General features: G+C 36.6%; 1 protein-coding gene and 1 pseudogene across 1 annotated transcript; one reads left to right on the top strand and one right to left on the bottom strand.

The window, feature by feature from the left end:
- The first annotated feature begins 8,176 nt into the window (after positions 1-8,176).
- On the top strand, positions 8,177-11,712 carry LOC133854629 (chromatin structure-remodeling complex protein BSH). The gene is made up of 10 exons (XM_062291216.1): positions 8,177-8,417; positions 8,503-8,591; positions 8,744-8,838; positions 8,946-9,017; positions 9,115-9,162; positions 9,314-9,397; positions 9,765-9,803; positions 9,900-9,982; positions 10,244-10,306; positions 11,380-11,712. The coding sequence occupies exons 1-10, from the start codon at positions 8,368-8,370 to the stop codon at positions 11,477-11,479; spliced, it is 723 nt and encodes a 240-aa protein (XP_062147200.1). The 5' UTR covers positions 8,177-8,367; the 3' UTR covers positions 11,480-11,712.
- A 648-nt stretch (positions 11,713-12,360) lies between these two features.
- LOC133853866 (uncharacterized) lies at positions 12,361-13,389 on the bottom strand (annotated as a pseudogene).
- Positions 13,390-15,967: the final 2,578 nt, after the last annotated feature.

The following is a 15,967-nucleotide window of genomic DNA, read 5'->3' as shown; positions in this document are numbered from 1 at the left end:
TTGTCCGTATTATCTTCTTCGTCCCCTTTTTTGAACGCGCGGGTTCTTCTTCCGAAAACAAGTTAAAGGGGAATTTGTAGGGAGATAATTATTAATTTGTTGAATACAAACATGCATGCTTAATTAAAGAGGAGTGATTCGTCACTTTTTAAAGGTCAAATTGCGAGTTACATTTTGTATGTTAAGGAATAACTTTAAAGGATAAATATGAAAGTTTTCACCAACTTTTTCCTTAAACCCTTTAACCAACGTTTAATAGTAACATCTGTCATGTGATAAACAAATTTTTTTTTTTTTTTAATTATATGTGTTTTTTACGTGCTTTTTTAATTGCTTAAATGACACTTTTGCTTTTAAAAATTAGTATGTAAAAATTTCTTACAAATTAATTAAACCAGTTTGTAGGAAATTGGTTTAATTTGTAAGAAATTTGTGTCTTACAATCACAGGATCATGGTCATCAATACTTGGATACCCAAATTAAATAATTTGTTTCCAAATTAACCCGAGCAAAACCCTAGTTCATACTAATTAAAACTTTCCATATTGGAACCCTAGCTAACCCTTGACCTACTTTTTTTCCCAACTTTTCATATAAACACTTATGCCTTTGGTGACTTCGCGTGATCATGCATGGCTAAATAGGGTTGGTTTTAAGACTTTTATAGCTCATGAGAGCTTTTATGGGAATTAGGAAGGAGCAAAAGCTACGTCGTTGACGAGAGTTCGTCGAAGGCAAATCAAAGCGGACGAAAGTTCGGCGAAGTTCAGAGGGAGAGAATTAAAGGCAATTAACCTGCGTTGGAGACGGTTATAAAGGCGTCCTCTCTCTCCATGTTTACTCTGTTTCTTTTTTTGATCACCACTCGCTCTGTTTCTTGGTTTTTTCCAATATTAAGCCTTCTCCTTTAATTTACTCTGTTTTCTTTCACTGCCATGTCTTCAGAGATCACCAGGACTACAAGGTACCTTTTCTTTGTGTTGTTTTTTTCTGGGGTTCTGGGAAATTCCATTTTTTGGGTTTTCCCTTTGTTTATCTCTGTGTTGATGGTTACGGTTTTTCTTTCAACTGTGGAATTTTATATATACGTTTTACTCAGCAATTAATATATGTATGAAACACCCGCTACATAATCTAGCTTACCCAGCAAAAGCAGCAGCAGCGGTGGCGGCGGAGGCGGAAGATTAGATTTGACACTTGGCCTGAGCATCTCATCCTCTCATTACAATGACTTCTCTGCCAGCCCAAGGTATGTGAACATGTGATTGACATTTTCAAGAGAAAAACTATGAGATTTTCCTGTTTGAGTTCCTTATTAATGTGCTGACATTTCAGGCAGCAACCATTGAACTTGCCGCCAATCAGATCAATCTTGAGGAGGAGCGCACATGCAGGGAAATCACACGATCTGCCGGAGCGTCGACGTCCCTCCTTATTTATAAAGATTTTCATGGAAGGCGTTCCGATTGGTAGAAAGTTGAATCTATTTGAAGAAGATGGTTATGAGGGTCTAATAAGAGCCGTTGGCCATATGTTCCCCACCACCTTTATCTGTAAGAATATATACCAAAAGAGAATTACTTCATAGATTGCTCAAATCCATTGCTTTCAATGTCTTGAAAGCAGGGCTCTTTTTCTTTTCTTTTTTTGAACTTTTAAATATTTTACCACACTTTATATGAAAAAGATTCATTCATTTTTTTTCGACTTAATTAATTTTCACTCAATTGTGTATGCAACAGACTTCGGTGCTGATCGAGTTGATTCCGATAGATATCATGTGTTGACTTATGAAGATAAGGAAGGGGATTGGATGATGGTCGGAGATGTGCCATGGGAGTAAGCATAACCTCAACCTGTCTATCTCGATCTCATTTCTTTGGGTTTTTTTTTTTTTTTTTTTATAAAAAAAAAAAAAAAAAAAAGAAAAAAAAAAGAGGAGAAAGTACAATTATCCTGATCTTTTACAAACAAATTTACAATATTTTTCCAAATCTTTTAATTTTTGCAATCTCCCTCTAATCTACCATTTGGTTGCATGTCCCTCTTTTGCACCTAAAATGACAAAAATAAGCCTGATAAAAAATTGAGAAAAATAAATAAATTTTTCTATTTTTTTATTTTTCTGAACTTTTTCTTTTTTCTTTTTTAATCAATGATTATTATTATTATTATTATTATTATTCATTTTGAATCGCAAAAAAATGACATTTTAACCCCAATAGCATATTAGAGGCACATTACAAATAGAGTTTTATTTTTTTTATTTTTTATTTTTTATTTTTTTTTCATTGCTTTACATTAATTTTCTTCCTATATATCATACTAATCATTTTGGGTTTGGCAGGATGTTCTTAAACAAGGTGAAAAGACTGAAGGTGAGGAGAGCAAACAGATGCTAGTATATTCGTTCTTCCATTCATGTCCCTGGTCGATGATACATATTCATTAGAACATCCTCACAATATAGTGTTGCGTATATGCCCCAAAAGGGTAAAGATGTACAACCATTCACAAAATTATATATCATCATTAGCTCATCCATAAAAATTAAGGAGTATGGTATTAATATTACCTTTAATTTATCCCATCTATAGCAATTATTTTATTGTGTACATACGGTAGAATGTTTAATCGTGCTTTAAGTCTGACAAGTTTTTTACATGACTTGTAAACTTGATACAGATCTAATATAAAATTAATGTGAAGGATGAACTCGTTTAATTAAATGAGTCGGGTTATGATTTACCTATATATTTTTATACACATGCCTTAATACGACGCGAGCTCAACACATAAACATGAATTATCACCCCTATTCTTACTGCTCAATGTCACAAAACTAGTACTGTTTGTGATTCTAATTGAGAGAATGACTTTTATACAAATTTTTCTAACTCAATTTATTAAATTGACATGTTTTTATGAGTAAAGCTATTTGTTGCCTACTTAATTTCATTACGCATGGAATGACTTATTCATTGGATAAATAAATTTAGAAAACAATTTTGTAAAAACTGTAGTAATGCTATTCAGAATCTTTTTATTCACGAGAAATTAAAGAATTAATAATATAATTAAGTGAAGAGACCTCGGGCCTATATGTGATGACCCAGAGCCACAGGGCCCAAATATGATAAATTGGTCCACTGCGACTTTGTACTGAAATCCATATAACCAACCACACATGACAAAATGAAGGGTTTTTTATTATTATTATTATTATTATTATTTTTAAAACAAAAAGAAGGTTTATTGACAAGAGATCCCAATTTACGAGCAATAAAATTTGGGGGAAAAAAAAATTGATTAGTAGGTTTTGACGCAACTAGAAACTAATTTGTAATTTTATGCTCCGTTTGTTTCGACGTAAAATGATTTTCGTCGTAAATTATTTTCGACGAAATTATTTTCAAAAAAAATAATTTTCTCGAAAATAATTTTCAGCGTTTGGTTCGCACGAAAAAATTACAAAAGAAGAAAATGCAACTGTCCCCGGAATCCGACAACGTCCGGTCACCGTTGCCGGATTCCGGCCAGACTCTTTCGGATCAGGCCAGATCCGTGGCCGGATCAATGGCAGGATCTAGTCAGCTTCGGCCAGTTTGGCCAGATCCGGCCGACTTCTGACCATGGCCGGATTCCGGCCAGATTCAGCCGAAATCTGGTCATCCAGCAACCGGCGACGGTGGCCGGTTGTCGCCAAATTCCGGCGCCGGTAGTATTCCGGTGACCGGATGTTGCCGGATTCTGGTGCCACCTGGATTCCGACGACCAACCATTGCCGGATTCCGGCAATCAGATATCAAACGTGTGTATAAAGACAAAGAATTTAATTTTGGAAAACGATTTATGGTTTTTAAAACCGTAAATCGTTTTTTAAAAATTAAAGAAGGTTTTACGGTCAAACCGAAAATGATTTCCGTTAACCATTATTTTCGCCCCTACCAAACACCGTAAAATGCAAAAACCATTTTCCAGAAAATCATTTTACGCCGAAACAAACGGAGCATTAAAAGAAAATCATTTCCTAAATTTTCAAAATCACTTTTTTGGTCCGTCTAAATTTGTGATAAAGTTTTTGTCGCATCAACAAATTGTCAAACCTAAGGGTGTACATGGGGCAGGGCGAAATTTTCGCCCTTTTTGCCCCCATCCCACACTCTTGCAGATTGTGAAAATCGCACTTGTAAACCGCACACACAAAAAAAAAAAAAAAGGAATCCATGCGGTACGGGGTGATGCAGGGCGAGGGGTGGAGGTTGTGCGGGATGGGGCGGGTTCAATACCTAGATCTAGAAATATGAGAAATCAAGGCCAGATTTTCTCAAGAACCAAACAAATCATAAAGAAATCACAAACAAATCAATGATTTTCGCAGCAGAGCTTTTCATTCCAACTATACATTATTATTCGCAAAATTTAAGCAACACAATAAAATCATCCAAATTTATAAACCTTCTCTCAAGAACCAAACACTAAACTAAACTAAACCAAATAAAAATGAACAAATTTTTTTAAAAACACTCACCTTAATCCCCATCGTAGACTCCATAGCTAAAGAAACAGCTTCGCAGGTCATCAGAATGCCTAAATCTATGGGAGGGTCTTATCTGAAAACTGAAGAGTCACGGGGTGTGGGTATAGGAGAGATAGATTTAAAGAATGAGAGTCAAGACGAGGGATAAATGGATTCAACTAGTGCATTTTGAAATCTGGACCAAGGGAAAACAAAGAAGATGAAGCGCGACGGCGGGGTGAAGAACAAAGGCAATGCAAGTCTTGAGGATCCACTCCTTCTCAATCTCCTTACCAGATCACTTGTCAATATTGGTCACCAACTCGCCGGACCACGCTTGAGATCCTCGACAACAACATTATTCACGTTGAAGCTATTAGAGGAAAGGAAGAAGATGAAGGGGGTGAAGGAGAAAAGGAAAAAGATGAAGGGGCAGCAGCTGGGTTCAAACGAAGAGTCTAGAAACAATGAAAAAAAATGAAGAGGCGCTAGGGTTACTTACTGGGTTAGGAGGTTATTTATTTATTTATTATTTTTTTCCAACGGGTCGGGGCAAGTCCCTAGGGTTTTTAAAAACTCCAACTCGCAACCTGCCTCACCTCTCACGGGTATACCATTTTTTGATCCGTATCTGCAAAAAATCACTATAAATTGGAGTTCTACGTGGCAGGGGATGCAGGTCGGGACAGTTTTGCAGGTTTCTACACACCCCTAGTCAAACCCTATAATAAAGGAGGGATACAAATTTTCTATGACTAGGAAATTCATACAAATTAACTTTTAAAAGGAACATATTTAAAGTACATACAATTAAAAAAAAAAAAAAACACGGGGATAAATTCACTAATAATCACTGATCTTTTATCATTTTTGATAAAAGGTACTCAAACTTTAAAAAGTTTTAATTTAAGGTATCTATCTTTCATTTTTTTTTTTTCAATTTTAACCATCCGTTATAATTTTTTGTTAAATTATGTCAAAATTTTCAAAATGCTCATCATTTTTTTTAGGAAAAAAGAAAAAGAAAAAAATTGCTAAGATTTAGATGTTGGTCAGAATTTAACGGAATTTGCAAAAATACCCATACTTGAATATTTGAAAATTTTTACAATTTTTTTTTTTAAAAAATAAACACAAGGGTATTTTAAGAATTTTGATATGATTTAACGAAAAATTCTAACGAATGGTTGAAATTGAAAAAAATCAAAAGATTGATACCTTAAATTAAAACTTTTTAAAGTTTTGATACATTTTATTAAAAGTATGAAAACATCAGGAGTTATAAGTGAAGTTTTCTCCAAAACATGTATTTCTCAAATATAAGGGACACATGTCACTATTATAAGTTAACATCCACGGCTCCACATGTGCCTTTTTATAATTTTATTATTTTTTAAGACATAATTATTATTTTACGAACAATAATAGTACAATGTGTTTAATTTTTTTTATTTTTTATTTTTTTAATGAAACAAAAAACTTCATTATTGAATATGAGCCCCAACATGGGATTACACTTGACCAAAAGGCTAATAGAAATACAAGAGAAACTCATACATGCCCGAAGGCAAAATCGCTGCCCGTAGGCTATTTGTGACTAAAGATAAAGAAACTCCACCCACTAAGTCAGGAAAAACCTGACTTAAAGTAGCCACCAAAGGTAGACTGTGACAAAGATCAAGAATATACAACAACAACAGCTACCCAAATAATAAATAAACATTACAAAGAACAGACTTTAAGCCCATGTTAAAAAACAGATCTAGCATCCAAGCCAACAAACAGTCCTCATAATGTCTAAAAATTACAAAGGAAACCACAACAGAAAACACAAGCAAAAATCCAACACAGTGCCGGCAGAGGAGACACAATCGAGTTTCGCCGGAGACGGCGGCGCGTGGCAACACGCGCCATCAACAGAACCGCCCAGCCAAAGCACAACCGCCGTAGACCCCTTCCCCACCGTGCAAGGCCGGAAAATGGCAGAACATGGCCGTCACGCGCGTCAAAGAGTAAAGGGCTCTCTGGCGCGTGCAGGCCACGCACCAAACTCCGACGACCGGCATGACCTGTGCGACCGGCAGCAGGCGCGGAAAGGGACGGAAAACTCGGCTGAGCGGAGCGTGTCTAGCAGAAGTCGGCGGATGTGCGTAGATCTGGTGTCGAAAATCTGAAACAAAATCAATGAAAAAACCGGCCAAAAAAACACACCGACGACGACACGGACAAACCGGCCACTCCCTCAACCTGAGCATCTAGAGTTGAACCTTCTGCCTGAACGAAAGAAATAAAACCACCATAGCCCAAAGGGCTAGGTGAACATCAACCCCCACCGGATCAACCGAGGGGAACAAAAAACTAACCTCCACTAGTAAAACCAGGAGGCTAGTAGACACCACCACTATGAAGCCTCCCTCTCCCAGCAAAACCAACTTCAAAGATGGGCTCTCTCTGAGCTGAAGAAAAAAAAAACGGGAGCTTCCCCACCTCATTACAATGTGTTTAATTTATTACATTGGTTGCGACTTGCGATGGCTTTGTTAATATTCAATAATTCCGTGGGCAATTTAGACTTCAAATTGACTCCACCTAGCGCCTTTTTTTTTTTTTTTTTTTTTTTTGTTATGAAAAAATAATAATTTTATCATTTTTTAAGATATAATTATAATTTTACAAAAAATAATAGTATCATATGTTTAATTTATGACTTGGAAACTCGTTAATATTGCAAAAATTTCGTGAGCAATTTAGACTATAAAATATTAAAATTGATGGAAGTGAATATTTTTAAGGGATAATTGCACCGTTGGTTCCTGTGGCATGTCATAATTATTTTTCACTCCCTATGGTTTAAAAAGTGCACGAGAGGTCACTGTGATATGCAATAATTACGTTTTACTCCCTGGATCGATTTTCCGTCCACCATTTTGACGGAATCTGTTAGCCCTACACGTCAGCGCCACGTGTCGCCAATAAGATGGCGACACGTGTCCATCTTCATAAAAAAATATAAATTTATTAATAAATAAATTTATTTATTTATTAAAAAAAACAAAAAGAAAAAAAAGAAAAAAAAGAAAGAAAAGAAAACTGGCAGGCAAGGGGTGGCTGCGCGCCACCCCCAGAGGCCGCCGGGGGTGGCGCGCGGCCACCCCTATATCTACTAGGGGTGGCCCAGCCACCCCCTTGACACCTTTTTCCTTTCTCCTTTTTTTGTTTTTTTTTTTCTTGAATTTTAATTTTAATTTTTTCAAAAAAATAAGTATTTTTATTTATTTTTTAATAAATTTATATTATTTTATTAAGATGGACATGCCAGCGCCACGTGTTGCCAATAAGATGACGACACGTGGCGCTGATGTGGCATTTGATGGAATCTGTTAAAATTTTTAACGAAATTTGCCTGTAGGGATCGATTTGTAATTATTGCATATCACAAGGACCTTCCATGCACTTTTCAAACCATAGGGGGAGTGAAAAATAATTATGGTATATTACAGGGACCAACGGTGCAATTATTCCTATTTTTAAGGTAATAAAAATTGAGGGAGATTTTTTTTTTTTTTAATTGAATATGAGGACTAATTTTTAAAATTGTCAAAAAATTAAAAGACCAATTTATTTATTATTATTATTATTATTTATTTTCCCTAAAATTTGAGCAATCGTTAACCAAACGGTACCGCCGTACCGGTGGGTCAACTAGAAGACGCTTAGCATCGGTGGCAAACGGAAGGGCATAGAGTACGCAAGACTGTCGGAGACGAGGGAGGAGCGGCGCACGGTCAGTGGGACACTGTGAAGTCTTTTTAGGAATTTTGTACTGTTTATTCGACATTGGAGCTCCATGAAACCTCCGGCGTCAACTTCCTATAAAGCTCCCGTCAGGTTCAGGATGTAAGTAAAGTTCAAAATTTTCTTTCGATGTATGTGGCATTTTGCGTGGGGGATGATTATGGTGGTGCACAATGATATGAGACAGGCCGACTGCGGAGAATTTGGTGCCAATTCGACTGGACATCGAAATTGATGGCCAGAGGTTCAAAGATGCTTTTACTTGGAACCCTTCTGGTAAATCTCTCTTTCCTTTGCCCTCATATGTTTCTTCTGCTTCTGCATCTCTGAATCAATCCCAACACAAGAAGTAAGCACATTTAGGTATACCCATGGCGGCCGATTTTCGCTTGCCCTCATATGTATGGGATTTTGAATGTTATATATAGATCCCGATTCAGAGGTGGCGGTGTTTGCGAAAAGGACAGTGAGAGATTTGAAGCTCCCTCCAGCATTCATAACTCAGATTGCTTCATCCATTCAAGTAAATGGAATTCTCACCTGCCTCCAACTTCGCTTGTTATGGTGGATTTTGATACTTAGATTGCTTCACTCATTCATATGTATTATCTGTTGGTCTTTTCTTACCAGTCGCAGCTAGCAGAATTTCGATCACTTGAAGGGCAGGATATGTACACTGGGGAGAAGATTGTTCCAATTAAGGTTAATTTTAGCTAACATTTTGTTATCTACATTTTTTTGTTCCCTCCTTTTCGATGGTTTGGTTATTAACAGAACATCCATGGTGCTTTCTTCCCAGCTTGATCTTCGAGTAAATCATACGCTTATAAAGGACCAGTTTTTGTGGGTAAGGTTAAAGAATAGTGCTGGATAATATGACACGAACATTAAGCTTCATATTTAGTTGATAGTGCATATCCATGCTTTTATCTTTTAAGATTTTGATGCACTTAAGCATTGGTTTTAGGCTTGATTGCTTGCAAACTTTTGGATTTCAGGACTTGAACAACTTTGAGAGTGACCCTGAAGAGTTTGCTAGAACTTTCTGCAGAGATCTGGGCATCGAAGACCCTGAAGTTGGAGTAAGAACAGCTTATAACTATAGCATTTATAAGCAAATTAATTATTGCCTCCATGTATGGGTGAGTAGAGGTTGTTTCCGTACCCTTCGTGGCCTGGCACTCTGGCAGTATATGCCCTGAAAAAAAAGACCAAAATTGAGATGCTGTGTTGCTTGCTTAGATCTGTTCTTGTTTGTGTGTCATTAACTGTCATGTAGAATGGAATTCGCTGGGTGCTAAAGACAAAACATTTTGATTTTTCTTGGGTATTGCTTAAAGAAGAAAGAACTGTTTTCATGTGTCTTAGACTTTTAGACATTACTCCCTCCCTCCCTCTCACATTTCAAGTTCTTGAAAACATGCTAATACCTAAGGTTTGTTTTTGCAGCCTGCAATTGCCTTCGCAATTAGAGAGCAACTTTTTGAGGTTAGATTTTATTTGCACCTTATTTGGTTGGTGGACGTGCCATGAGTTGGGTATGTTGGTTCATTCACTATGTTCTTATCATATTTCATGTTGTAGATTGCAATTCAAAGTGTAGCTTCAGCAAGAGAAAGCAGGATAAACAAGAAGGGTCGCCGGGGGGCTGAACATTTTCCAGCCAGGTTTGTATATACAGATCTTGTTTCTCGGATGTTGCTCATATCTCATTTAGGATAAGAAGATGGATCAGGATTGTATGATCTTATGAATTTGCTTGAGAAATAATATATGAATTTTAGAATTTAACATTATGGAAAGACTACTGTGTGCACCTCCTATGTGCTAGTCTTTGTTTTCTAATAATTTTTTTTTTATTTACTTATGAGGGTGTTAATTTTTTTATTCACTAACACCCTCCACCTCCCCTCTTTTTTCTCTTCCAGTAAAGCAGGCGGTGCTGTATTGGACCTGATGAAGCTATTTGGTCATAAATCTAGTGTTGTCCGGTATGTATATTCATTTTCAACCTGGAAGCTTTAACTCCTTCAAAAATGCATTAATACCTTCTATACGGTTTTTTTTTTGATAAGTCCTTCTATACGGTTTTACAATGAACAAGTCTATATACTTCCTGCATGATCTTTTTTGCCCAGCATTCAAGGCCCAGTTTTTTCCTTTTAATCATAAATCTAAGACCAGGACCTGAAGAGTGATATAAAGAATGATGGCATCTATGCTAAGGTACTTCCAATTAGAGTCGTCTTCTTAACATTAGTTAGAAAGATACGCTCTTTTCCACCCTCCTCTCCATGTTTTCAAGTACCATGTCCCACACAACCTTTTTGTTAACTAGAAGAACAAAAGGCAACTTATAAAAAGATAAAAATAGCTCCCCTTTCTACATATTGAATCAACTGTTATCATTTACATACGAACCACTTTCCCACTATCACATACTCTTGTTCTAATCTTTTTCTAACCATAAAATCCACTTCAAAGTTGGGCAACTAAGCCGCTTAAAGACTAAAGCTGTTCATAATGGCAGCCTTTCTATCCAGTGGTTTAAGAGTTCAAGTGCTGAAACTTTAACCTCTATTAAGTTATCCAGTAGCAAATCTATCATCTGCTATAACTTGTCAATTTAATTCAAGCAGAAACCAATTTCTTTCCCATTCACCAGGTATAACGCCCCTTTCATAGAAATAATTGTTGCATCACGTCTTCACAAAAAACCATCATCCCAAGTTGAAAATCCCTGAATGAGCTAGCTTTATCTTTCAATAATTTGCGAGTGTAATTCTATTTTAGTTTTACCAAGCTTTATAGTGTCGGTTGTTTTATTAGGAAGTTCTCAATCAGTCCTCTATCCTTTAGATATATTTGGATAACTTATGTTTTCTTATAATAATTCTATTTAATCATTTATGCAAGCCTTTTTGTTATATTTCTTTTTAAGACATCCAACATTGGTTCAACATTGGTTCAGTTGGACCCCTCTTGATGTTATGATTTTATTCGGTTTTTGTTTTCCTTTATTCTTCTAGCACCGCTTAATAGTTAGTTATGTGAAATGCATCAGGAAAAGAAAGGAGTGGGATGTATACGAACCCATTGTTGATCTTTTATCTAATGAGGAAGTGGATGCCCTTGAAGCAAGAGAAGAGAGGAATTTTTGGTGAATTAACACTTTTGTGAGGCGTGCATGTAGATTTCACTATGATAAAAAGCCTTTTGCTGTACTTACAAAATAATGTAAATCCTAGGTTTGCACAATGAACTTGGTATCTTTTGCTGTTTAGTTTTTCCCCGAATTTTCTGTAGAAACATGATGTCTAATATTTGATAAGTGAACACGTTGGAACTCATGGGTTCAAACTTTGAATTAGTGATAAGTTTCCAGTGTATTTGCAGATTTCTTTCTGTTCTTTTATACTTTCTGTTTGATGGGGCTCTATTTATCGTAATTTAATTTGAAATCGAAATATCACCTCTAACTATTACAGCTTTTACAAGTCTCTTACAAACTAATTAATTAGGCAATTATTACGTCAATCATTAAACAATTAAATTTAAAAACATCAAAATATAAACAATTAAATTGGAAAGAGCAAGGTCTTAGCCCACCGGGTCTGTAAATAGCTGGTCAAGCCCATCTGGTTTGTCATAATCCCATGCTACCGCGGTCGGTATACATTCTATCATCATATTTACCAAAGTATACAAATTTAATTAAGTAAAAATATCTGGGATACTTTTGAAAACACTCTTTTAACTTACATATACCACAAATATCATATAAATATCCCACCGACAAGGTAAAATTTAAAATTTGGTAGCCATCGTATCCACCTATTTCTCTTTGTAAAAAGGAAAAATATCCCAACGACTACAAAATCTTACCGGATCATGTAATCTCTGATATTCCCACTTGCAAGACCCCGTACATAAGAGATAAGGTTTGAAACATAAATGCCTTTCCAAAAGCAAAACCCATCATTGATAGGAAACACAAAAAGCCGAAGCAAAAACAAAAAATAAAAATAAATAAATAAAAGGTAGGTAGCTCACAAGAAAAAGAAAAATCTGAACTAATTTCTATTCCAAAATCTCACCATGATATTCATTAATTAATCACGGGGATTCCCTATGAACAGTAACATTTTTTCGCCAAAGAAAAAAAGAAAAGCTAAACTACACGGCACCAAATGTTAAGGGCATTGTATATTAATCAGCCCATTACCCCATTCTTCTTCCCCCAACCCCACCACCCTCCTTTTCTGGGAATTTCCTTGATGATCTTGCTACCATTTGAACAGGCTAGGATTATCAGCCCAACCTATGACTATCTATATAAAGCGATACATGCATATACATATATCATACCAGATCCGGAAGGTGATGGAAAACATGAATATTCTTCTCATATAGATCGAATAGACTTTTTTTTTTTTTGGTCTTGGGGGTTGGGTTATAGAATATCAAGAAGTGATGTTGCAGGGTGTGGGCTTGGACTTGTCGAGAATGGACCACATGACCTGAACATCTTCATATCCGCATGCCATCACTTCGCCATGTAAATCGATCCCGCGATTCTCATCATGCTCTGCAAATTAATCTCATCATTATACATACATATATATAATTAGCTTATGACTTATGAGTAGCAGTAATGCTTTTCTAGCTAGCTAGGATATGATAAAGTGTACGTACCAGCTGGTTGGGGCTTCTTTTGATCCCTCGGTTGCTGGTTGAAGAAAGTGCAAGCTTTCCTGAACGGGGTTGTGATGGTCTTCTTCCAAGAAGCCATTAATGTATATATGTATATATTGCTGTTTTTGTGAAAGATAGAGAGGCCAGGGAGCTAGCTTCTGCGTCTGTGTGTGTCTTTCTTGCAAGTCTCCGCGAACGAATTCTCTAGGCCTTGTATATATAAACCTAGGGGTGTTTTCTATATATATATATATATAGAGAGAGAGAGAGAGAGAGAGAGAGATAGAGATGGAGATAGGGGAGAGAGAGGCAAGATCCGTGAGATGAGCTTTAGATGAGAGGAACATCACTACTTTCTAATTTCTTATCTCATCGTCAAAAAAGGTTGCCGACTGCACACAAGCACATGGCGCACAGACTTCATACACGTGAAGCCCTTTACGTTTTTTTTTTTCTTTTTTTTTTTTTTTCTTTTTTTTTTTCTTTTTTTGTAAAAAAAATAAATAAATAAATTATTGGATGTGACGCATTAAAGAATTGAAGACATACATAGTGGGAGGGAGAGTACCAGTCCCCTGTAGCTTTTCTCCGCCATATAAGTTAAGATTTTGCCTTTTTGTGCTAACCAGGGACGGTTCAATCAAAATTATTGAGGCATGAAAGGAACTTTATGATTTTATTATATCAATATAGAATATTAAAATATTAATTTACAAATCATTCTTCTAATATTTTGATCTAAAAAATTAAATTTTTTAACTCAACTTTTATTAATATATTACCCTCATATAATATAACTAATCCATTTGATATTTCTTCTGACAAGATCAATTGTAAATTATATTTTATTTTTTTTTTTTAAAAAAAATCTTTTCATAGAAGCAAGGGGTACGAGTATTTATTGTCAATAATATTAACTTTTTTAAATAACTTAGTATTTCAATTGAAGTATTTAATTATTATTATTATTATTTTTTAAAATTTTCTTTTTTTCTTGTGCGTGCGGGGGGAGGGGGGGGAATGGCCTTAGGCGAGACCTCGCTTGCCTATACTTCTGAGCCAACCCGAGCACCAACACCCATTACTTTTTTTTTGAACGTAAAAGCCTTCTACATTGCCGGAACAATCGCCCGGAAAACATCCAAATGGTTACAATAACAAAACAAATACACAGAAAGAAGAAAATTACAGCCGCCCAAAGGCGAAGATAAACCAAGGCCGAAGGCCGAGAGATGCGGCTATAGGTAAAGAACTTCTAACCACAAAGCCAGGGGAAACCCTAGCTTAAAGCAGCTACCAGAAACTGGTAGACTGTGAAACAGGAAAAGAATTTACAACCACAACAAGAAGAAGCTCAGGAAGACAAGCCAGGAAACAGACAGCCGGAAAAACCCGCTCGTACAGAGCACACGACTTCTCCGGGAGCCCCCCCCATCAACGGACGACCTTCAGAGGTCCAGATCTCCACCGGCCATTCTCCAACACCCGTCTATCTCCATGAACCAGCAGCCAAAAGCCTCTGCTTGCACCAACAAAGACAAAACAAAAGAAAGAACAAGCAAACCAAACAACCTCCACCAGTGCTACACTGGGAGGAAAACACTCCGACAGCCCTAAAGGCTCGGAGACAAACATCCACCACTGGGAAAGACGACCCAGGGTAAACTAAACCCTGGCCCTAACGGCCAAGGGAACCAAAAAACCAAAAAAACAAGGCCGGGAGGAGGAGGCGAGAGGCCTCCCCCCCGGAAGACAAGATCACTCTTACCCCTCGCTCTCTAGAAAAGTCTCAGACTTTCTCTCTCTTCAGCAGAAAGAGAGAGCCCCACCAACACCCATTACGTGCTTTCTAACGTGGTTATGATTTCCTCACTTGCCTATACTATTGAGTCAATCGATCAGGGCACCAACACCCATTACTTGCTTTCTAGTGCATGTGGCTATGGTTTCACCGTAAGCCTTTTGTCCTTACGTAATTCAATCTACTAAACTGACATTTATCATTAAAGCACCGTGACAAAAGAGTAAAGATCAACACTCTTCCTTTGTATTTGCTATATGTATTATTGAGTTTGACTGCAAAATCACATGAGTTGGAGGCAATGGAGTTGCATTATTTGGTTGGGCTCACAGCTGTTGCAGACTGAAGTACCCAATTACCGTAAATTGTGGGCCTTGTAATGTCCACATTTTGTATTGGGAACATGGAGACGCAGTAAAAGACATCCCAATATCTGATATCTCTGTGTGGGGTCGCCCTGTACTTTGATTCAACGTATAATTGAAGTATTATAATGTTATGTTAATTAATCTCCCCCAATCAATTAATTAACTAAATGCTGCTTCCCTTGATTATAATCATCAGTTGACAATCACCTTCACGTATATCGAAGGGCTACGTCCATAAATTATCTTCTTATTCTACCATTTCGGATAATGATACATTAATTACTCCATTATTTTCTTACTATTTTTTCAAAAATATTTTAATGCTATCCATCATTACACGATCGACAACATTGAGAAGATGGAAATATGATAATGGGGTGATGTATAACATTATTTAATGATTTTTTTTTTTTTTCAATTGCTTACCAAATTGAAGGGGTTGAAAAAATTGTACAAGGTCTTGCCCAAAGAGGAGGGAGAAGAAATAAGAAGAGGGATCCCGGTTGCTGATTCCTATTAGATTAGAATTCTCAACAATTTGTTGCCCGTATTGCATGCACCGACCCTTGTCCAAAGAGAAGAAAGAAATGAATAAGAAGAGAGATCCCGATCCTAGTATATCGCATATTAGATTAAGATTGTTGGTACAACTTCCAATGCAGTGACGTGGGAGGTTTCGCTTCCTCCGTATGGTTGCGATTTCCTGCAAAATGCAAAGGACACGCCGGGGTTTCCACCGGGAATCCTCCTCCGACGCTCAAGTTAGAATGATATATATATTTTTGAAG

This window comes from Alnus glutinosa, chromosome 1 (genome assembly GCF_958979055.1).
Source record: "Alnus glutinosa chromosome 1, dhAlnGlut1.1, whole genome shotgun sequence".
In the NCBI taxonomy this organism is placed as follows: Eukaryota; Viridiplantae; Streptophyta; class Magnoliopsida; order Fagales; family Betulaceae; genus Alnus; species Alnus glutinosa.
The sequence above is the reverse complement of the archived record's forward strand: the minus strand, read 5'-3'. Positions and strand labels throughout refer to the sequence as shown.